This window comes from Trichoderma breve, chromosome 6, assembly GCF_028502605.1.
Source record: "Trichoderma breve strain T069 chromosome 6, whole genome shotgun sequence".
NCBI lineage: Eukaryota > Fungi > Ascomycota > Sordariomycetes > Hypocreales > Hypocreaceae > Trichoderma > Trichoderma breve.
In genome coordinates, this window is record NC_079237.1 from 153,289 (window position 1) to 177,490 (window position 24,202).

Consider the following 24,202-nt stretch of genomic DNA (forward strand, 5'->3'; position numbering starts at 1 on the left):
AAGCTTGGGATAAAAGTTGATTGTATAATTTGTTTTAGCTTAATTTTATTCATTTTATAAAAGTTCTCATATTACTCTTCGCAACTAACTCAAGATTACGAGACCTGAATACTTCTCCCCGAGAGTACGTAAAGTGTATCGAAGTGTCGACTAGGATTCCACCTTCCAAGCGATAGGCCAATCCTTCGATCTTACGGATTAATTTCAACTAGCAATTACCTTTCGTCTCATCAATCTTGAATGTGTAATCCAGCCAGAGAGAATCTCAAAATTGAGTAAAAGACTTCCAACTACGTCCGTGTCTTTTCACGAGTTCCACTTTGTGATGCTTATGCTATGGGATCACCTTACTATCTCATTAGAATCACACGCCAAGTTATAATCTCTATATTTCTATTTTAGAATGTCATGGATATGTCGGTATATCAAACTGCTGCGGTATTTCAACATCGTCGTCAAAATCCCACCGTATCTTGCGCTTTTTAGCCCAGTCACGGATACGGTCGAAATCGCGACACGTATGTAGAACAGTGAGCCAGGGCTTGTTTCTTACTGGGTTGGGAACAGAGTAGTCCCAGTGCCAAACGGCTGGAGTAATATCGGCGTGACACATGATCGATTGCCGTAGACTTTCGAGACAGTGACCGATGTGCCATGGGTTGATACTGTTTTTGACTCGATTTTCTTCAAACGCTTCATATGGATATGTTTTGGGAACCGTCCAATTCAAGGAAACTTCTGCATCTTTAACATATTCCCAATCTGAGAGATAAATAGGCGTGAAAGCTTTACGGAAGATATTCTAAAGGTCAGGTGTCAGTATTTCATTCATGTAGTATGATATGAGAACGTACAAGGCAGTGGAGTTGATGAAATACGTCAAGCTCAACGATATATTCGTCTTCGTGACCAGGTACTGGTGATGTATAGTTTGGGAGTAATTTTGCTTGAGCTTTAGGGATTGTAGATATACCAACTGATCGAGTATTAACGTTAGGTCATCAAACATGTGACATTGGAATATGGTATCATTTATGAGTGACTGACAATTAAACAAACCATCCCATGCCTTGTTCAGAGTTTCTGAAGGGCCTCCTTGAAATTCATCGGGGGCATCGACAATATTGGTATGGAATTTCGTTAATTTGTATTCAATCTCATGTTGGGCCGGAGAATAAGCTTGGTGTGAAGCGTATAGTTTGTGTTGGCGAAATCGATCCCAGCCGTTAGTTCTGTCGTATATAATGATGGTCGCAAGTATGAATGACAGAATCCATGGGAATATCTTGGCAACAGTTATTAAATATGATGATAGGGAGTTGCGCCGTGTGCTCCCATGAGAAAGACGAGAAGTATTTTCAAGGATGGTGTCCTCTCCATAGTCACCGGTCAACAAAGGATCGTACGAATCTTTATTCATGACGAAGATCCAGCAATGAGACGCAATAAATGAACATATGGAAGATGAGTCCGACAGAGGGGAGCCGTCAGTAGATACTGACGATTCAAATCGGCTGAGCTTATCGAATTCAATATAGAATTACAATAGACTCCCTCTTCGCAAAGTCTTTCCTCCTCTGGTCGGGCGGGTAGTTCGTATGCATCTTAGTGTCCCTATAGTTAGAGAGCATACAGCGAGAATTGCTATACGAACGAAATTTCTAGTGTAAGATAGGCAAATCACAAAAGTGGTTCCAACGCTGCATACTAGAACCCATACGTTATAAGCAGTAACTGAAAATGGATGACTGAGATAAAAGAATTGAAAAGAGCCACCTCCATGGACCCTTTTACGGAATTTCTATGTCAGCAGTAACTCCAAACGGCAGGTGTCTGAAGATTACCCCGCGAGATTGCAGTACTATCACGACGACTTTCTTCGTCTGGACCATTTTTAGATCCGAAAGAGGTGCGAAAAATTGCTACTTTATACTAATAAGAAACCAACATCCGTATTTATTTGGTTGAAGCTGGCCAGGGAAACCATACATTTTACGAGCTAAGAAAAAAGTCTTTGGCGTGATGGATGCCCCGCATGACGTATCACAGCCTAGGTTATCATAAGTTCGTGACAATTATCCCAAAGTGTACGATCGAGCGGTTTTTTCATTTGGAACTTTTGCACCACGATGTCTTTGTTCTAATTATGATGTGATAATAGTAAATGCTTCATAAGACGGTCTATTCTATTTCCTCGATATTATGACGGGAACGGAATAAACATTAAACTTGTTTCATAAAATTATATCTTATCTGGGCCGAAATGACAAAGCTACTCTTGAGAGCATCATTGATGTATTTCCAATCACAATGTGGATTGCGCGGATGCCAAGATGGGGTATCAAGGGGGAAATTGACTGGGCATGAAATGACGGAGCCTAGTATACGATATTCGAAAATATATAAAGTCCTCCTAGGCTTCTAGTCTTGACTCCTGTGATATCACGTCTTCTTTTACCTATAACCTACCAAGAACACACTTGTCACACTACTTATACTTTCAACATGAGGTTTGAAAACGTCTTTTACTTGGCAGTTGCCACTGTGGCTGCTGCCGCACCAGTAGAGCAGACAAAAAATGTTGTGGACCCTCACAACAGACTCTGGAAGGATAGTGAAGAGTCGGTCAACGTTGTTGATCCTCACAACAGGCTCTGGAAGAAGAGTGAAGAGTTGGTCAACGTTGTTGATCCCCACAACAGACTGTGGAAGGACAGCGAAGAATCAACAAATGTTGTGGACCCTCACAACAGACTGTGGAAGGACAGTGAAGAATCAGTCAATGTTGTTGATCCTCACAACAGACTGTGGAAGGATAGTGAAGAGTCGACCAACGTTGTGGACCCTCACAATAGACTGTGGAAGAAGAGTGAAGAGTTGGTCAACGTTGTTGATCCCCACAACAGACTGTGGAAGGACAGCGAAGAATCAACAAATGTTGTGGACCCTCACAACAGACTGTGGAAGGACAGTGAAGAATCAGTCAATGTTGTTGATCCTCACAACAGACTGTGGAAGGATAGTGAAGAGTCGACCAACGTTGTGGACCCTCACAATAGACTGTGGAAGGACAGCGAAGAATCCACCAATGTCGTCGATCCTCACAACAGACTCTGGTAAAGGTAAGAGAGTGTGGTTCTACTAAGTTGGCGAGCCTAAGATATCTAACTGTTTGGATCACATAGCATCACTCAAAAATTTTGGTGTCATTAGAGGATCCAGTGGGTTTAAAGAAACTTCAGTATAAAAGCGATACTTTACTTTTGCTACTTATAGAGTAAATAATGTCCATAAATGGAAGAAGCTGGATTACAATTAAATAAATATGCATTGTGTCTATATTTATATCCGCTCTTTTATTCAACCTGATTTATATTTTAGCGATATAATTGTATGAGATAGAAAATGTCTACAAGAGTAATCTCTTGTCTTATCTCGAGTAGGTTGTTGAAAGATTGTGCTGCTTCTTTGGGAAAGATTTGTTTTTTAATTCTGATTAAATTGTAGACAAAGAAAAGTATTGAATGCTATCTTAAGCCTCAGGTTTTACTAGCTCCACACCATTCTACCTGACAACGCCACTGTATTCTGCGCATATGCTCTCTATATATTAAAAACCAGCCATAAACTCCTCAATAAATTGTCCAACCTTGCGCAAAGACTGCTCTTCCTCCATGACGGCAAAATGGTCAGCTGCTATTACGGTCTGTACCTGTAAACGAGCCTGCGGTACGAATTCTGCGTAACCATTGGTTTCGTCACCATCCCAGCTCTCGCCTTGGTTTGGTAAGCGCGGAATAATGAGTGCGTTGCCGTTGAAGGGGCGTGGCACGTATTCGTTGTGCAGGGTTATGTTGTGGCGGATTTGGTTAAGAAGGCCTTGACGATACTCAACGACTTCGGGCCCAGCCGCTGTAGCTTCGAGAGTGGTTGGCACCTTGAAGAACTTTTCGCATTCGGCATCGGTTACACCACCAGGCCTCGTCGGAGCACGCTCTCTGGCGGCTGAGTCGATCAGGACCACACGAACATCGTGCTCCCCTAACTGGCGCAGCTCATTGGCCACTTCATACGCTAACTGGCCTGCAAATGAGAAGCCGGCCAGCAGATACGGTCCGGTGGGCTGTTGCCGCCGTATGAGCGCAGAGTGCTCTACTGCCATCGCCTGCAATGAATTGTAATAATCGGGTTGGTGAAAGAAGATATTCTCAACTCCAATGAGGTTGAATGAAGGCAAATAGGGCGCCAAGATGCTGTGCTGCTTCGACGTGCCAGTAATAGCGAAGAACGCGAAGATTTGGCGCCGCGGCTGCGTGCCCAATGGTGCCTTGGGGTTGAAGTACGGAAGCAAGTAGTCGCTCCAATCATCCTCGCGCAGCGACCAGTCAATGTCTTGTGGTCGCCCATGTTGTTGAGGCAGCACCTGTTGTTCATATGTTGACTTTTCCGGTGCTTGGGCCGTGGGTCGTAGTGTCAAAGCTGTTGCATCATGAACTGGAATGCTGCGCTGTGCTTTCCATTGTTTGTAGATTTCATGCAGCTTAAGCTGATCTACCTTGCTGTTACCCGTCAACGGTATTGCCGAAACAGGGACAAAACACTTTGGAATCATGAAACTTGGTAGCATCTGGTGGGCTTGGGCTTCCGTGCTTGCGAGTGTCTGAGCCATGTTGTCATTGAGCCCGCATCCAGCTGTACCATCTGGGTCCGTGAGCCCATCATTCGATGAATCCAGTTTGCAGCAGAAAGCAACAAGATTTGAATCCAGTAGAAGTACCACTACGCTGTGGTTTCGAGTTGTAAGAGTTCTCTCAATTTCTGAAAGCTCCAGACGGCGACCATTAACCTTGATCTGGCGATCTTTCCGCGCATGGTACATTATCTCCCCATTAGAGTCGTATGCTCCTAGATCTCCTATGCTCTCATTATAAATTAGCCAATGTTAATAATAAGGAATAAGGGAAGAGATTGGTTGTATTAACCTGTGTTATATATGAGACCAGGCCCATATGGGTTCTCTCGGAAGGCCTTTGTTGTTTCTTCCGGTCGACCGTAATAACCATCTGACAGTTGTCTTCCAGAGCACCAAATTGTCCCAATACTACCCATGGGAACACGGCGCATGTGGTCATCCAAGATGTGTATTTGTATTCCAATACTTGGGCGTCCTATGCATCGTGGGTCACTCGAAGCGGTGGCGTGTTTCCACGAGATTACAACGGCCTCAGTAGGACCGTACGCGTTGATGACTCTGACATATGGTGTCCATCTCTCATACACAGCCTTTGTAGCCATCTCACCTGCTAGGCAGAGAGATCGAATGCGAGGAAGGCTATCTGGGTATAGGAGAGAAGCAATAGAAGGCGTTGTGTTCAGGCTTGTGGTACCCGATTCTCTTAGCAGCGCTGGAAGCCTTGATACTGTCTCTGTTTGAGGAGCGAGAACCAGTGTAGCACCAGAATAGATGGCTCCGAATATGTCACTTTGCGAGACATCAAAGACGAGACGCGCAAAATTGAACACTCGATCGTCACTGCCATATCCAATGGCTTCTGCCATCATTATACCATAACCAACAACTTGACGGTGTGGCATTATCACAGCCTTGGGGGTCCCCGTAGTTCCACTTGTGAAAAGAATGGCTGCAACATCATCTGAAGTGGCCGTGGATGGAGGCAGGTAGTAGCTGTCGTTTGAAGATTGCGTAGCTGGGTTGAAGAGTTGTTCAGCTACTATGAAGGGGCATTTGTCATTCCCCAAGAATGTTTGTGGGAGCAACTTTAGAGTACCCTTTGAGCAGATAATGGCAGATGGGCTAATCTGCTCAAGTAGCAGTTTAGTACGAGCCTGTGGGTTGTCTATGTCCAGTGCCACATAGGCACAATCCGCTCGGTGTATGGCATGTATAGCGCAAATGAGTTCAGTGGATTTATCCAGAAAGATTGCAACCCGCGATTTTGGCTCTAGGTTAGCTCCAGCTCGGAGTCTCTTAGCACCTAGCTCGACGATGGTTGACAAAGCTTTGTAAGTCATGACGACCGGTTTCTGTCCCTTCTTTCGGTATAATTCCACAGCTGATTGATCTGGAGATCTGCTCACACGGCTATGAAGTAGCTGCGAACAGGTGAGGCCGTCATATTCGATGGGAAAGCGTGGACCAGAAACTAAGTCATCAATCACACGATGATGAGTGGTTTCGAGCAAGTCCATGCTTTGAAGCGGTCGGGTAGTATCGCGCCTGGCATCTGCAACATACTGGAGCACAATGCCCAGCGTCCCCATCATACGACAGAGTTGTTCTTCATCAATGTCTTCTCCATGCACACGCGCATCGACTACTATAGTACTTTCCTCACAAGACATATTCAGGAGCACAGGAACATCAGTCACCTCATCCATGTCTTTGAGGGTGAGATGAAATCCAGACTGAACGATGTTTTCTGATTTGAGTGGCGTGTTGGTAATCAGTGTTGAGTTGAAGAGAGTTTTCTTTCCAGAGAGGCCTTGAATCTGCTTTAAGGAAAGCAAATCTTCGTGCTCGGCCATGTCCAAGAAGATATCTGTAACGTGTTCGATAAATTGACACATGTTTTGGTTCCAGTCAACGCACACTCGCAGCGGGACAGTGTTGAGGCATGGTCCTACTACGTTTTGTATGCGCTCAATGTCTTCTCCACGACGGCCAGAGACGACACTACCAAGCACAACGTCTCGAGTAGATAGATAAGTGGATAGAGTGAGGGCCCAGGCAGCGTGGAACAGAATCGGAATTGTCGTATGATTGTAGTGGGCAGCATGTTTGAAGTGTTTGGGGCTTACAGGGAAACAGAATTGCTGGTGGCGGTCAATAAGAGTTTCGTGGATCGCCTTTTGCATCTCCGTTGGCACCTGGTCCGCTCTCAATGGATTAACCAGAATGCTTGGTTCAATATCACGCATCTGTGATTGCCAGAAGTCGTTGCTTGTTGGATCCTGGCGTGCCTTCTCATACCTGGATACGACGATGTCGCTGAATTGAGTAATTTGGGGCGCCAGTGCCTGACCATTATAGACACTGCGAACCTCATCTAACACTAGACGCATAGAGAAGCCATCTATGAGAGCGTGATGGCAAGTCCAGGTACAGATAACTTTCTCCGTGGTTGGGGATTTGTGGATGCGAAGTCTGCATAGCTGCTTTGCGAAACCTGGTTGCATGGGCTTCAACTTTTTGCCTGTTTGTACGAGAGGAGTAGGCAGCGCGGTTGCTTTGAGAATGACTTGCACCAACTGTATGTCGCTATGATGACTTTTCTCATTGTAGGTTGCCTGCGGGGAGAGCGGCATGAAAATTGTACGAAAGATGGAATGACGCCCCAAGACGACATCCCAAGCATGTTGTACTCGTTGAATGTCAGTATTTGTGTCACTCGCCTCATAGTTATATGAATGCATGTATGACCGAGATCCAAGGCTGGCTAGAAGCATCGCCGCCTGTCCATCAGTGGCAGGCGCCATTTTTTCGATGTCTTGGATGTTGAGCTTCCATGCTACAATGCTTTCTTCAATAGCGTCTTTTTGATCTTGCATGCACTCAGGAATGCTGTAGGTGCTATGATCAATAGGCGTCCCAAGACTCTCAGTAGGCGGCCCGGAAGTGCCACGACCTACGGCGATTCTCTGCACACCGGCAATATCAACCTGTGATTCATCAGCCACGCTGCGTATGCAGTAGGACCAAGAATCCAGCAGCTGGCGTATCTCATTGGCAGTGTGAATTGCAGTGCTGTAAAAAACGCCAATGTCCAGCTGACCCTCATGAGTCAAACTGCATTCAATGTCCAAGATGGAAAACCGTTGATTTGTGGGTGATTGGTACATGCCGAGATCCATCTCTACATTCTCAAAGGAGGTGTAGGACGATGTTCGCGCTCTCTGCCCCAGATAGTTGAACGTAACCATTCCATCTACAGGAGCTGTTTCAATTGCTGAAGCAAGATTGACGCTGGACATTGCATGTTTTCGCGTCTGCTGGACCATGGTAGTAAAGTCGTTCACAGATCCTTGTAATGGTACATTGAATGCAATAGGAATGATGCGAGTAAACCACCCAACCGTCCTGGTTAGGTCAAGCTCCTCCAGCTCCAAGTCGCGACCGTGTGATTCAAAGTGAAGCTCAACCTGATTCATCGGAGGTCTCCGTCTCTGCCAGGTGCTAAGCGCTAGAACTAGGCCGGCAAGCATCATGTCAACGGGCTCTGTATCTTCACGTCTCAGGTCGAGAGTAGAGACATCTACTTTGACATTCATAAAGCTGCCTGATGCTTCTGTATTTTCTGGAAGACGCTTCATCTGTTCCGTGGTAAGGAAGGAGTTATATTCGCGGGCGTGAATTTGAGCTGGAATCTGCCCAGCGATTTGACGCTTCTTGGACAAATATTCAGCCCACTCAGGGAAGGATGAGAACTCCGGTTCAATGGAGTCCCCCTGAAGTAGATCCTCTAGGTCGCTCCAAATGACGTGCCAAGAAACCACGTCCACGGCCAAATGGTGAGCAAATATCGCACAGTAGAGTTCGTCACCTATTTGAAACCCGCCAACGGCGCAAATCCGCCCGCTGGAGAGATTTAGGCACGACTGTAGCTTCGAAAACTCTTCAGGAAGCTCCTCCATAGACGATAAACGCTTTCTCAGGAAAAAGGTATGATTGGTGCTATCATTGGGTATACCGATGAATTTTCCATGTTCATGGGTGGCACTTTTCGACACCACTAAACGTAACATCGGGTGGGCTTCGACGATATTAGACCAAGCCCTCTGGAAGTCCTCGTATGTGTGCTTCTTGTTCAGCTTAATGATGTGACCTTGATTGAACCAATTTTCATTAGCTCTCTGGGAAGCAAAGAACCAATCAATGATTGGCGTGGGAGGGACAAGGTTGCTGACCATCTGACTCTTTGTCTTTGGCAATGACTGTACAGAGCTCTGCAACATACTGCCGTTGTCTGTACTATTCCTGGTAAACCTGCTTGGGTCTAAAAAATCTGCGAGCGCCGTGATGGTAGGGTTCTGATAAATATCTTTTACTTTAAGCGTAAATCCAGCCTTTGTGAGGACTGATCGAAGCCTAATAACAGATATAGAGTCACCGCCCATTGAGAAAAAACTGGCATCCATGGGGAACTGCCGATCTCCGAGGATTTCCTTAAAAGCGCCTTGTATCCTAGTCTCGGTTGTTGGTGCTGGTGTTGTAATAAGCGGCCGTTCTGTAGGGACCTGTGCTACAGTGCTACTCGAAGCGGATCTCCCTGTAGCGTCAATCCCATTAGGCGATTCTTGTGATATCGTCCCGCCAAAGAATAGAGTGAGGGCGCCAATTGTTGGATTTTGGTAGATGTCTTTCACCTTACACTTGAGTCCGGCTTTTGTAAAGGCTGAACGGAGTTTGATGACAGAAATTGAGTCACCGCCCATAGAAAAGAAATTGCTGTTGTTCTCTAGGGATTTGGTGCCAAGAACTGTATGGAACGCAGCACGGACAGCCATCCCGGTTTGGTCACAGGTATCCTGCTCTCTTTTCCCCGGAGCTTGCATCACAATATCTTGAGTTTGGACGCCGATCGTGTTGTCTCGAATGAGTTCACTCTGATCGACTCGCGATTGTTGAAAAGGCAATGAACTCGGCAATTCTCGACTTAGGTCGTCAATTTTATCAAGCTTCTCATCCGTTGCTGATTGGGGAAGGTAACCATCGAGAGCTTCTTCTGATAGTTCTCCGATAAGACTCTTGATCATTTTCCTGTCCAGTTTTCCATTGTTATTCATCGGGATATCGTTGACCGGAACCCATAAAGAGGGCATAAAATATGCTGGCAATTTATCCTTGACCGAGGCCTGTAACTTTTGTATGAGAGGGCGAAGACCGGCCAATGAAAGAGGTTTCAAGCTGCCTTTCGTTTGTAGACTTGCATCCGCAAAAATGGCTACAAGGCAATCGCCTGATGGCCGCTTAACCATGATGACAACACTTTTGCCCTGGTCGAGCACATTGTTCACGGCACTCTCAATGGCTCCCAGCTCAACTCGCAGGCCTCGCAAATTGACCATAGTATCCATACGGCCAAGACAAACTATGCTGCCGTCCGGTTCGAAACGCGCACAGTCTCCAGTTAGGTAAATGCGTCCATAATCCTTTGTGTCTACAAAAGCCGCGGCACCCGCCGGTGGCTTCAGATAACCGCGCGCAAGCTGATGGCCTCCTATAGCTAGTTGGCCAACCTCTCCTATGCCGACTTGCCTCAGTTTATCATCAAGAACATAGACGAAAACGTTCTCCAAAGGCCGGCCAATGTTTGATATGTCCGTATCGGGGAAGCATTGTCGACCAAGGACATCGACGGTGGCCTCTGTAGGGCCATAGATATTGAAAAGCGTGGCCTTGGAAGCCCACACATCTCGACACAGCTCTGTCATGGGCTCTCCGCCAATATCTAGACACTCAACGTCTGGAAGTGCATTTGCATCCAGAGCGCCAGCAATAGTGGGGGTAGTAGCAATGTGTGTGATTCTCAGCATGGCCATAGTGTCCTGAAGATCGTCCAGCATCCATGACTTGCGACCAATACAAAGAGTCGCTCCAACAGTCAAGGTGCCAAAAATATCAATGACGGAAACATCAAAAGTCCAAGGTGCCAGCTGTAGGAGCCGCTTGTTCGGAGCCAGACGGTATAACGGGCGTAATGAGACTGTAGCATTCCGAAGTGCATGATTTTGGATGGCTACTCCCTTCGGTTTTCCTGTAGAGCCGCTTGTGTACAGGACGTAGGCTAAATGTTCCGGTAGCCGTTTTGTGGTCAATTTGAATGGTTCCGATGACATTGGTAGCGGAGTATCGATATCAACACAGAGTATGCCCTTCGCCTTGAGTTGAGCTCTAAGCTGTGAAGCTTGTTCAACACGTAGGGGTTCCTTTTCTGGGATAAAAACTACAGCAGCTGGCTCACAGTCTGCTATGATGGTGAGGTTCCAGTCGATTGGATTGTTCAGTTCGATGGGTACGTAAGCACCACCAGCCGTCATAATCGCCAAGATTGTAATGATTCGTTCAATGGACGCATCGCCCACAATACAGATAGCTTGGTTCAGCATATTTTGAGGGCCAATACGCGTCGACAGGTAGCTAGCCAAGCCTGATATCATATCTACCATCTCCTTGTATGTTATCGAGATTTCATTCTCAAAAATCATGGCAGTGGCGGAAGGCCGGGCTTTAGCTTGGTCAAGGATTTGGACGTCGGCAAACGGGGTTGTTTCCACTATGGGATTAGGCATGCCATGGAACCAAGAAGGGACCTTTGAGACAGGCTGCAGTTCAGACCGAGAGTCTCTCTGAGTCACGCTGGTATCTTTGTGAGATTCACTCTCGCCAGTCGTTCCATTTGTGGCAACTGTAAGATGATTGAAGGTATTATTATTAGTATAAGCACCTTCAATATCGTTCAAGGAAGCATATGCTCCCAGCTTTTGGATATGACGCAAGAGGCATTCGTATTCCTTGCATATCTCCAAGACTTCGACTTCTGAGATGCGATCCGGATTGAACTCAACGCTCATGTCCAACTTTGACTTCCCATCTTTTGTCATTTCTCTTGTGATGGTGAAAGCCAACGGGAATTTTGCAGAGAGACCAGGTAGTACTTCTGGGAGAATTCCCTTGCAAGGTTCAACAGTTCTGGCTTTTTCTCGTGCTCCAACCGGTACATTATGATACGTGAAGATCGTATCGAAGTCGTTGGCACCCCAGCCTATGGACTCCAAAAGTCTCTCAAATGGGATACTGGAGTACTCAAGAACCTTGGCGAGGCAATCCTGAAAGTCTCGCAGAGTTTCGGTCATGGAGCATGTGCCCGCCAGTTTTGTGAATCTCACTGGAAGCGTGTTAATGAAGCATCCGTACAAGTTCTGCTCCCGAGGCCCTCGGCAAGTGGCGGGGATCAAAACTGATGACCCTTCGGTGCCTGACTTGAAACTGAGAAGAAGTTGGAAAGTAAACAGATAAGCAGCAAAAGGAGTCGATCCCGACTTGTAAGCCCACTGCACTGGATCGTAGTCGAAAATCGTGCTGCGGTTGATTGTAATAGCATCGGGATAGCTCTCTGTCTCTGGTCCTGGTCTCAGAAATAACCCATGCGAGTTTTCAGGACCAACTAGCAAATTCTGGAAGAATGTTTGAGCTTCTGCAAGCTTGTTGGATTTGAGCATCTCGTGGTGTCGAGTGGAAAAGTCGATGTACGAACCAGCGTCGACGTTAGCCGTCTCCTTGGAACAAGACTTGTCTGTCACAGCAGAACACAGCTCTTCCCAAACGCCGGTGATGGTTCGTTCATCGGCGACACAATGGTGAAAATTGATGATTATATACTGTTCACCGTTAGGGAGAATAATAGCAGTGCATCGCACAAGATGACCTTCGGCAAGGTTGAACTCGCGCATGCATTCTTCGTGGCTAATCCTCGTAACCTCTTCAGCGGCTGTCACATCGCTATGGCTGCTAATATCATGGATGGTATATTCCAAGCACTCTGTTTCATCAACGATTTGCAGTAGTTCACTTTCATCTGTGAAATCAAAATGTGTTCTGAAAATGTCGTGCTCAGTCACAATATCTTGGAGAGCCGCAATAACGCGAGATAAATGGACACCATGAACACGATATGCACTTGGCAGACTGTAAGTTGAGTCTCCGAGCTGTTCCTGGAGTAGATAGAATCTTTTTTGCATTGAGCTTGCCAAACCGTGTTGTGGACGTTGGAGCATGTCTTTTCCCAATGCCACATAGCTTCCGTCGTCAGACTTGTTGTCGCAAGTCTCTGACAAAGCTCTATGAGCGAAATGTTCCACAAGTAATTCCATCGTAGGGCAGCTCATAACGTCGCGCATGCTGACACTGATATCTGGCTCGTGCCTAATCATATAGGCCATGAATGCCATACATGAAAAAGAATCTAGGCCAAGTTCACGCAAGCTGCTTTGGCCGTCAATCGACGCGATGCCCAAAGATTTGCATAAAGACTCTCTTATTAATGACTCAAATCTCGCTCTGGCTTCATCATACTTGGACTGTGGGCCATCCTTTTGGACGAGAGTGTCAACTAGCAGTCGAACAGATGGGCATGCAGTAATGTCTCTCAGGCTGATTTCCAACTCTGGCTCGACGCGAAGTATGCTGGCGATAAATGACATTGCAGCGAATGAATCGAGACCAATTTCGCGGAGGTTTTGATCGAGGTCGACAACTGTAACGCCTAAAGCTCTACATAGCGAATCTGTGACGAGTGACTGCAGCTCTATAGCGCGCTGATTGAGCCCACCAGAGATGTCGATGGGCGTTGAAATGGCTCTATGTTCGTGGCTTGATGTAAGATCCGAAGGAGGTGGGACTTGAAGCTCGCATGCTTGCTTTGTCAACTTTGTGTTGGAATCAGTTTTCTTGAAAAGTGAGTCCTCGGGAATTATGGTAGATAATATCGAAGATATCGATTGACCACCCTGGCAATTGCTCTTGTCGATGACTTTCTCCCACGCCTGTACCAGAATTTTAATATCGTCTTTGGCATACTTCTGCTCATTGAATTCAACCAAGACATCCAAACAATCTTTGTGAGCGAAAACATGCCACATAAGGTCAAACATTGGTTTTTCTGAGGTGATGAGGTCCAAAGTCATATCAGTCATATCGGATGACATATCATCATATGACTGAGCATCGTGCATGATAAATTGAATCATGAAATTGGCTGTGTCCAGGCCACAAGCAGAAGCCACCTTGTTGATGGCCATGTCTGACTCCAAGGCAAAATCCACTCCTTCGCGGATCTGCTTTGTGAAGTCCTCAAGTGAATCTTCACTACCTAGCCGACTGCGTAGGAACGCTGTATGAGTGAGGTTGCCCAATACGCTCCTACAGAGATGGGGTGGTAACATCCCACGACTTGAAATGGGAATTATGGTGGTAACATCATCAGATTGTGTATAACGGTGAAGAATCGCGTGAAAGCAGCTGAGAAGATGTACAAATGACACATTGTCTTTCCCTCCTTCCACCGTCGGCAATGACAGAGCATACCTTAGTTGATCGTAAGAGCCCTCATAGTGAGATTCCGTATCAATTCCTATTGCTCCGGACATCCGCTGTTTCCATTCGCTAAGGTGGCTTTCGTCGTGGCAGTTTGTTGTTTGAGCAGCATGGAGAGCGATGGAAGAAGTGCCTTCAAAAGCACACGGGTCGGAACTGCCTCTACCGGCGCATCGGATGAGATTAAATAGCTGGATGCTAGTAAACTCATCCACAATAATGTGGTGTATTGTTGAGTGAAGGACAGTAGTCCTGCCATCAGCGATGAGATGGAATATGGCCAGAGGACCATGTCTTAGGTCAATTGTTGCACAGTTATGTGGTATAAACCTTGCTCGCAAGTCGTCTATATCGATATGTGAAATCCGAGAAATTTGTACCGCAACGAGAGTCTTATCATGAACGACTTGGTACAGCTTCCCTGCAGAGAGATCAAACTCGAATGTCGTCCTGAACATCTCAAGGCGGTGGATAACGTCTAGGAGTCCAGACAACAGGGCGTCTGCAGTGACATCTTCGAAGCGCCATACGCGCTGAACATTGTACGTCGTATCTTGTAAGCGTTCCTGAGCTACCCACATAGCCAATTGACTCGGAAGGGCCAAAAGTCTACCAGTACGCCTGATAGGTGTCTTCGTAGACTTTTCATCCAAGGCCCGGGTCGGCGACACATTTTCCACATCTGAAGCCACACTGACAACGTCGTGGTCAGATGAGACGGCCGACGGTGAAGCCGTGCCAACCAGATCAGCGATTCCGGCCGCCGTAGCGATGTTGCGTAGCTGACGATATGTTAAATCAGGAAGATGAAACTTGGTACATAGTGAATGCTTAAGTCGCATAAAACCGAGTGAATCCAAGCCCAAGTTTGCCAATGGCGCGTTTACATCGAGCACCTTTGTCCCAAGAACATTCTCAATAATCGCAGTAACTGCGGATATCTTTGCTGAATCATTTTGAGACACATTGCTTGAGCAACGGCCGCCAGGTTTCGATGCAATAACATTATCCAGAAGTGTTGACAGTCTTTTTCGATCAACTTTGCGGCTTGCTAAGAGAGGGATCTCTTTCACTTGGTGGATAACTGGGCGTAACCGTTCGGGGAGCCTTTCTCGACACAAAGTCATGAGCCGGTTCACATTGAGATTATTGTCCCGGCCAACGACCAGCGCGTCTATAGATCTCCCATAGCTCGCGACAACAGCAGAACATACAACATCCGGGTCTGCGTTCAGAACTTCCTCAATTTCTTCAGGCGCTATTCTCATGCCCGAAACCTTCATTTGATGGTCTACGCGGCCAAGGATGCGTATATGTGGCTTCCCATCTTCCCCTATATGAGAATAATAGGCGCGATCTCCTGTTTTGTAGAATTTGAAGTCACCAAATCCATGGACCGTCGTAAGAGCCGCCTGGGTGGCAAGGCTATTGCCTTCATACCCGACGAAAAGCTGTTTCCCTGCAATCACAATCTCACCAGGTTCATTGATATGGCAGATTTCGCGGCGTTCGTTGACAACCACTACCAAGTTTCCTGGAAGAGCTGTATAGGTAATTTCGTCGATAGGGTAACGACTCGGGCGGAAAGTGAGGACTTGGATTGCCGCTTCTGTTGGACCGTATGCAGCAACGATATCAACTTGCTTCGCCCAGATATTAAGAAGATCTGGAACCATCATTTCTCCTCCAAGGATGATAGTCTTGAGGCTGGGGACTTGATCCGGTGATACAGTTCGGAGGACTGTTGGAGTGAGATGAATCCAATTAATCCGGAGACGGTCTATGTGCCCAATGAGGTCCGATTTCAGTTCATCGTCGTGGAGAAGAAAGAGACAAGAACCGGAAGAGAGAGAGCCCCAGATATCGATCGCGCTAGCGTCAAAGACATAGTTTGCAAATAACAGGATGCGAGACGATGGTTCAAAGTTATACAGTAGCTGAACCGCTTGAACTGCGCTGGCGACAGCACCGTGTGTGAGTGTACACGCCTTTGGGCTACTAGTGCTTCCAGATGTGAACATAACGTAACATGCCATATCAGGATGTAATGTAGGCAGCAAGGATACCGCATCTTTAGAAGTACGAGTCTCAGCGTTAGCCAGCAGAGTTTGGATGTTGTCAATCACGAGTATTTGTGGATGACCCCAGGCGGATAGGCTCGCCAACTTTGGGAAACCGTTCTCGTTTGTGATTATTAGGCCTGCTCCGAGCCTCTTAATTGCGAAAGATATCCGGTGGCTTGGTGCGTCGAACTCAAGTGGGCAGTAGGCACGCCCACTCTTCAAGACTGCAAGCATGGCAATGACCATCCATGGACTCTTCTCAAGAACAATCGGAACAATTTTGGAATTGCTATCGTCTTGACGTGAGAGGTAGATAGCCAGTCGGTCGGTAAGATCATCCAACTCCGCAAAGGTCAACCATGACGAGTGAGTTGCTAAAGCTTTGCGTTGTCCATGTTTAGCAACACACTGGCGAAAAAGTGACACCAGGGTCTCCTGCGGTCCAGACTGCTGGCTCAAATTCACTGCTTGTTGTAAGACCAACTGCTTCTCTGAATAGTGATAATCGCAGCTTATACTAGACAGGCTGCATTCATCGAGAGTCGGATGTGAAACAATGTTGCTCAATATGGTGGAGAAACGATCAAGAACTCGTCTAACTGAGCCAGAGTGATGTCGTGCTTCATCAAACTTGGCAATAATCTTGACTTCAGTCTGTCCAGGCTCGACAACAACAACGAATGGAAGACTCGATACTTCTCGTCCATCCACTGAATTAAGCCGAATGTTGCTGCCGAAGTGGAGTTGTGGCTCGCTAGCATCTGGGTGATTCTCAAACACCAGGAGAGCGTCGATGTCGCATTCGGGCTTTTCGAAACAGCGCAAAATGTCTGTTGTAGAAACACAATCGTGCTCTGACATTTTGGTGAACATTCTATACGTAGCTTGGAGGCTTTTATGGACGCTAGTAGTCGAGGAAAGAGCCACAACGCATGGAATTGTGTTCAAGAAGTTTCCAATAGCGTTGATATCGTCTACTATTTGTGATCTTCCGCTGGTGACCGTCCAGAATCCGACACGAGTAGACGGCCTGTGACCAATCCAAGAGCCTTCAAGAGCAAGCGCAAAGGCCAATTGTACGATAGTAAAAGGGGTCACACCAAAAGCTTCAGCGCGTGCTTGAAACTCACTGCTCAAAATAGCAGTTTGAAGAGCCGCTTCTATCCTTTTGTGTGACGGCCTTTCCATAACGTGTTCTCGCTGTGGAAGCTGTGGCAACTGAACCCCTGCAAGGTATTGTCTCCATAGGTCCTCAGACGCACCCCTATCACGCGTCAATTGCTGCGTGAAGTATTCAGCATTCGATCTGCTGGTTTTCAGCGGCAAGGTTCCCGAATAGGCCTCGCCAAGCTGCTTCAACAGAGTAGTTGTGCTCCAACCATCGAAAACAGCGTGGTGACATGTAAAGATAAGTGTATACTCGCAAGGACCTCTCTCAACTAGGGTCATTTTGTGGATATTCGTAGTGGCTCCGATTCCTACTTTTCTATCATGATCCAGGAGGTCCTCAAACATTTCCGATGACGGGAGGGGAAGCTGACGGCTTTCGAACAAAGGAATGCGTGCGTTTTGCTTCAGCTCCACCGCCAAATATGCCACTCCGGGTACATGACCACGTTCCAAGGGCACAAAAATGGTGCGGAGTGAAGGATTTGCATTGCATACTGCACTCCATGCTTTTCTCAATTTCATCTCTTGTACTGGTCCTTCGAGGTGGAGGATAAGTTGACTATGGTATACGCCTGAATTGGAGTCTAGTAAAGACTGCTGAACCATGGATGACTGCATGGCAGTAGGCGGATATACAACGTCCACCTCGCTCTCGTTGATACCTGCTGCCGCAATCTCTTGTGATAGTTCTAAGGTATTCATAAAGGATTCCACGTGTCGAAATATGCCAGTAAATTCTTCATCATCAACATCAGTAGTGGAGACAGATTGTCCGGATATACTGAGAGCAGTGAATTCGGTAGCTCCAGGCAATTTCACAAATGAGGATCCTGAACTTGTTGGCGTAGAGGGCATCGAAGAGGGCGGCGTGAGACCGGAAGCTTCATCTGTCGGTTCGTCATCCGATGATAGCACGTTTGACAGCAGAGAAGAGTTATCATAAGCAAGGACATCGTGAAGTTGTGAGAGGCTGGGATTGGATCGCATCTTCGCCACAGTACAACCTCGAATGCCTAATTTCCGCGCTCGGGCACAGAAACGAATAGCCGACACGCTATCGCCGCCCGTCTTGAAGAATGACCTATGAATGTCAACTTGTGCCTCATCGATAGGTAAAATCTCCGTCCAGGCGATGATGAGGGATTGCATTAATTCATCGTTCAGTCTCTCTCTGTAGGATGAAACAGGTCCGCTAGCTGGATATTGTAGGCTTCGAGAGCTCTTAATGACTTCCTCGTCATCTCTAGCTTCATGGAGATGAGAAATTTGGGCGACGAGGCTGCTGTATGCTTCAATGTTTGTGCCGTGGCGATGAGCGGATGCCAATTCCTCATTTAATCGCCGCCTATCAATCTTTCCCGTACGAGACACGGGCAATTCCTTGACTGGGATCCAGTATCTGGGGATCATAGCAGTTGGAAGCGCTTCAGACACCCGATCACGCAGTGCGGCCAATTCTTCTCGTCGCGCATTGTTGAGCAACAGGATGATAGAGGCTGTTGTAGCGTGGCGCTCCGGTGGGTTTGTAATCGAACCATCTGTGTCAGAAAACTCGATGAAGCATGTTAGAGCTTTATTGCCAGGCTGAGTCTCAGAGATAACCACTGCACATCTCCGTCGAGCACCCACGAACACATCGATGGTCTTTTCAACATCGCCAATATTGAATCGAACTCCGGATATCTTAACCTGGTCATCAGTACGACCGATAAGGGTGAAAGCCCCTTGGAGGTCGTATCGTACGATGTCACCAGTGTCATAGAGCCTGCCCAATTTTGGATGGTCCACCAGACGCTTATTAGCAGAGAGCGGCGAGATATAACCAGAAGTTAGCTGATCATATTTACCATCTTCCGCTGCCCCAATGAATAAACGCCCTGGAATACCAGGAAGAACAGGGTTGTGTTGTGCATTTAGAACAAAGGCCCGCACGGATGGGGACGGTCTGCCGATATTGCAAGAATTGGTGGTCGGCTTGGTTGTAACGATGAAGTCGTGGGTAGCAATCGTTGTTTCAGCCGGCCCATACGAGATTCGAATGTCCACATTCCCCCACCATCGTTCGTACAAAACACTTGGGATCGGTTCTCCTCCAAGGATGATAGACTCTAACGAGGGGACTTCTGATGGTGAATCAATGGCAGCAAGCATCGTCGGCGTGGCGATCGCGTGAGTTACAGCCATATTCCTCAGCGTATCTGCCAGTGAAGTAATGAATTGATCGTGTGGAGCCACAACAAGTGTCGAACCCGCAACAAAGGTACAGAATATCTCCATTAAAGAAACATCAAACGCAAGGCTAGTCAGCATAGCCACCCTATGTCCGGTTGAGATATTAAGAGCCTCAACTTGGCTGCAGATAGAGGATGCCAGGGCGCGATGTGATATGCGAAAGCATTTTGGTTCAGCCGTAGAGCCAGAAGTAAAAGCAATGTATGCATCAGCTGACAGCTCTGTTGTGGATGTCTTTGCTTCGTGGACATTGTGATGAAGCTGGTCAACCTGAGGAGGGGTTGATATGGCGATGCGTCTAACTGATGACGCATCAAGTTTTCGATAATAGTTCTCATCTTCGTAAACAGTCCCATTTACATGTCGACGAGTAAGTATCAGTGTAGGGGCAAGGACGGCCAGCTTTGAGTTATTCACGGCCAGTGTGCTCGTAATATCGAGGGGGACAAAGCAAGCACCGATACGAATGAGAGCAAGTACGGAAACCAAGTATTCGACACTCTTATCCATAAATAAGACAACAACGTCGCCAGTCTTGACTCCTTCTCGGCGCAGCTTGCTTGCGACTCCTGATACCAGCTCAAGAAGTTGCCGATAAGTCACATTCCGCTCAGCTGTCGCAATTGCAATTGCGTTTTGGTTTACTGACGCGGTCATGTAAATATGGTCCATGATGTTGAGATTTTCGCCTCGTCTTCTGAGCTCTTGTAGCACGGGCCCAGCTTGTCTTGTTGAAGCTTCCACTGCAAATTGAAGAGCCTGAGACGGCGCTGTTGAGACAATTTCCCCGACTGAGCGCTGCTCATCGCTGCATGACAACTCAACCACCAACTCTGTAAAGGCCTGTGCCAAAGCTTCAATGAACTTTGTGCTGAATGACTCTGTTCGGTATTCAAATCCGACCCTAATAGAGGGCCCTGAGTTATCCAAATGCAGGATAAGATGATAGTGGCTCCCACCAGTCGCATCGGCAAGTTTCTTGTAGTGAAGCCCTGAATTTCCCAGGTCAAGAGACGAATCCAACGGGTCGTGATAAACGAACAGTGCGTCTACGTTGGCAGTATTTTCTGTCTGATTCTCCTCTACAAGCCAACTCAAGATGTCTTCAACTCGCTGATCGTGGGTGACGCATTGGCGATACTTTTCCAGCGTGGCTGCCTCGAATACCAGACTGTCTTGGTCCAAATCGAGAGAGACAGGGAGAACTGCAAGTGTCATACAATATCCCATAACACTAACAAAGCGAGGATCAACCGACCGAGTTGATGTTGGGACACCGAGCAAGTATTCCGTTTTTCCCGTCACCCGAGAAAGAAATAGCTGCGCAAGTGACAGCCAGGCACCAAAAGTATTGGCGGCGTTTCCCCTTCGCGCTGTCAGTCTAGTAGCCTCCCTTTGAGGCAATGTTTTCCAGTAAATGTCTGCTGCGACATCGTATCCGGATAAACGTTCGCTGTGATTTCCGATGGCATCTTGAAACAGCGGCTGCGGCCGGTAGCCTCGAAACACATCGCGCCACCAGTCGCCATCGGAAGTCCCACGCGACTCGAGTATGGCTCGGTAGATGGTGGCGTACTGGCTATAGTCTATTCGTTTGGTCGGAGTTATCATGGCTGTGGGGTTTTTTGCTTGATACAGATCTATGAGTTCAGACCAGAAGGTATTGCTCGAATACTCGTCAATCACCATATGGTGAAACGTTAGTATTACAAGCCATTGATTGGCGTCTTTATCAGTCTGATAAAGAGCAGCGCTTGCAACGGGTCCTTCTTCAATGTCCAAGTCTGTTTCTTGGCTCATTTCCCAGTCATATACAGCCTCCAGCAAAGAAACGCCAGTCGATGTAGCAGAAGAATGAGTACGACGCGACTGTTCGAAGGCAAAGAATGACACACGAGGTCTGTTGTAAGTATCTGGCTTCACTCGAGCAACGATATTTCCTTCTTTAAAGCCTGTTTCGTCTTCCACAAAAGACGTGTTGAATATCGCATGCTGGGCATATTTTTCCGTAAGGCAATCCAAAAATCGACTCGGATCTAAGCTTCCCGCAATCTCATAGGCAATTTTGCAGGTGTACACCTTGTTCCCGAAAACCTTTGTGGCTCGGAATAGACTATGTTGTCCTGGTGAAGCAACATACCAATCCCTTGGCATAGGCGTAGGCTCCCTGGCGTGAGAGGTGCGGACCACAGAAACTGATTCTATCTGGTTTGCAATCGACTCAATCGTGGGGTGGCTTAGCAGCTCGGTGATCGAAACTCGGTGGCCAGTCTTTTCATGCAATTCCTTGATAACCCAGACAGCGTCCATAGAATTAAATCCCCATTCTAGGAGGTCGTCCTTTGAAGGAACAAGCTGTTGCAGTCGCTTCCGGATGATACTGGCGACTTGGTGGCCATATTCCGACAGTTGCTCCGACTTGTCAAGCCTCATTTCGTCCAAAGTATGACGAGAGCTCAAGAAGGTCCGAATTTGGCTAACGTCGACCTTGCCGTTGACATTCCGAGGGAGCGACTTGACAATTATGACTTGTGGGACCATATAAGCAGGTAAGTTGGCTCTGCAAGAAGCAAAGATCTCCTTTCTAAGATTGCCATGTCCATCTGCTATCACAATCGTGTTTCCTGGCTGGCCAAATCCAGGATCGGTGGATACTACTGCATAGAGACCAGCACGCTGGTTAACAGTATGAGCAAGTACCACACAACGTCCGCAGCCGGGGATCCCATGGATGACCTGATGAATATCTCCAAGTTCGATGCGCTTGATTGATGAATTATACGTTAGTATCGTGTTTTTTCCATTTGAAGCCAAAAAGAAGGCTAAAAGAAGGCGACATAAGCCAGCGACGTATGTACTTCCAGCGAGACGGGTGCCATGAGACTTTTCTTACCTGTCCACTAATTTTTATTTGGTCATCCGCTCTTCCGCGCAGGTGCAGCTCTCCAATCTCATCGATCAGCCCGAAATCCCCAGTTGCATACCATCCACTTGATTGTGTCGCGCCCGTTGTAGAACGTACTGTGCGCGTAAATTTCTCCTGAACCTCGCCATTGAAGTATCCTTGGGAGACAGTCTCGCCATATGCTAGTACTTCGCCAACATGGTTTGGGGGAAGAGATTGTCCTTTCTCGTTGACCACAGCAATATTTGCATATGACGGAGGTTTTCCAACACAACTGGGTGAGGTTCCCGGTCGTAGCCTTTTAGTGCTCGTCGTAGGAGCTTCACAAGGGCCTTTTGAGAAAACACTGTATTAGCTCAGAGTCAAAAAGATCTAAATGGGTGGAGTTAAGCTCAAGAAATACCGTATATATTTAATAATACTATTCGGTTACCCCAGGTGTTGACAATCTCTTCCGTACACGCCTCTCCACAAGTCACCATGCATCTGATGGATGGAACGTTGTGTGGCTGCAGTGTCGAGATCACACTCGGGGTTAATTGAATAGTGTCTGAGTTGAAGCTCATAATTTGTCCTTCAAGATCTGATAAAATAGCGCTCTGAGACGCTTGATGGAGCTGTGCTCCTGAGAGGAGAGCCGACAGAATGTCAAGGAGATGAACGTCAAAAGAACAAGATGAGAACTGGAATACTGATCTTGAACTATCAAGACCCAACTCTCTCGCCAAGAATTTAGCTTGTGGAATCAAATTCTTGTGTGTTAGCTTGACGGCCTTGGGCTGCCCTGTGCTACCCGAAGTAAACAGAATTGTTGCAAGGTCGTCTGTTGTAATTCGTAGGCAATTCTTTGTGTCCCGGTGGCTGTTGGGGAATTTCAGCCTGGATTCATGTCCATATTTGCCGCTGAGCGTCAATGGCAGTACTTTGTGCGGCAATTGATGTTCAGTTTCCGCAAGGCAAATGGCAATTTCAATCGGCACCGAAGATATCAAGCTCCCAATCCGGGCTTTGGGTAGCTCTGGATTGATTGGAACATAAATAGCGCCCAGTTTGAGAATGGCTAGGATGGCGATCACTTGGGCCGGTGATCGTGGAAGAAGGACGGCGACGAGTTGTCCATGCGAAATATGATATTTGAGTTCGTCAGCGAGGAAGTCAACATATTTACTTACCTGTCTATAGGTCAGTCTATCCACATTTTCGAAGTTAATGGCCAGATTGTTGCCATATTGCGCTACAACGACAGTGAAAAGGCTGTTGATGCAGAGATCCGACGCCAAAGCTGCATTGTTGTCTATTATTGTTGAATACATTCTGAATGAATCTTTTTCTCAAACTCTAGACATGTGTGTTTTTGTCAGCTTTTGGTACAGGTCAAAGTTCGGCGAGAAATATTTTGCAATGCTCTAGTCGCGGTTGCACAACTTATCATCCAAAGAGAAGGCATAAAACTCATTTTACATTTTAAAGAAACTGACTTTTCTAATAACCTAATACTGAGGGATCTGTAGAGGCAATCTCCATAGGAAATTTGCTAATATTGGATACCGGAGCTCTCTACGCCTCGGTCCAACCGGAAGACATCTCCTCCGGATTCCCGGGGACCTTTCTAAGTTCGGTCCGCGCCTTTTTTTATTTGAATGGAGCGATATAAAGTGAATGGATTTACTACGCCGGATGCCGGGTTCCATAATAGCTTCGGTTAGTAGTACCCATCAT

General features: G+C 47.0%; 3 protein-coding genes across 3 annotated transcripts; 1 reads left to right on the top strand and 2 right to left on the bottom strand.

Moving 5' to 3' along the window:
- Positions 1-406: 406 nt before the first annotated feature.
- T069G_08960 (uncharacterized protein) lies at positions 407-1,420 on the bottom strand (the record flags this gene model as incomplete). The annotated part of the gene is made up of 3 exons (XM_056176170.1): positions 407-802; positions 855-976; positions 1,048-1,420. The coding sequence occupies 3 exons, from the start codon at positions 1,418-1,420 to the stop codon at positions 407-409; spliced, it is 891 nt and encodes a 296-aa protein (XP_056024648.1).
- Positions 1,421-2,505: 1,085 nt separating this feature from the next.
- On the top strand, positions 2,506-3,120 carry T069G_08961 (uncharacterized protein; the record flags this gene model as incomplete). Its single annotated transcript, XM_056176171.1, has 1 exon — positions 2,506-3,120. The coding sequence occupies one exon, from the start codon at positions 2,506-2,508 to the stop codon at positions 3,118-3,120; it is 615 nt and encodes a 204-aa protein (XP_056024649.1).
- Positions 3,121-3,610: 490 nt separating this feature from the next.
- T069G_08962 (AMP-binding enzyme domain-containing protein) lies at positions 3,611-23,796 on the bottom strand (the record flags this gene model as incomplete). The annotated part of the gene is made up of 12 exons (XM_056176172.1): positions 3,611-4,914; positions 4,983-5,168; positions 5,235-6,114; positions 6,181-7,073; positions 7,125-7,173; positions 7,225-7,308; positions 7,366-9,879; positions 9,949-13,939; positions 14,105-19,848; positions 19,939-22,341; positions 22,472-22,815; positions 22,887-23,796. 12 exons carry the CDS (start codon positions 23,794-23,796, stop codon positions 3,611-3,613), a joined length of 19,302 nt encoding a protein of 6,433 aa, XP_056024650.1.
- Between the last annotated feature and the right edge of the window lie 406 nt (positions 23,797-24,202).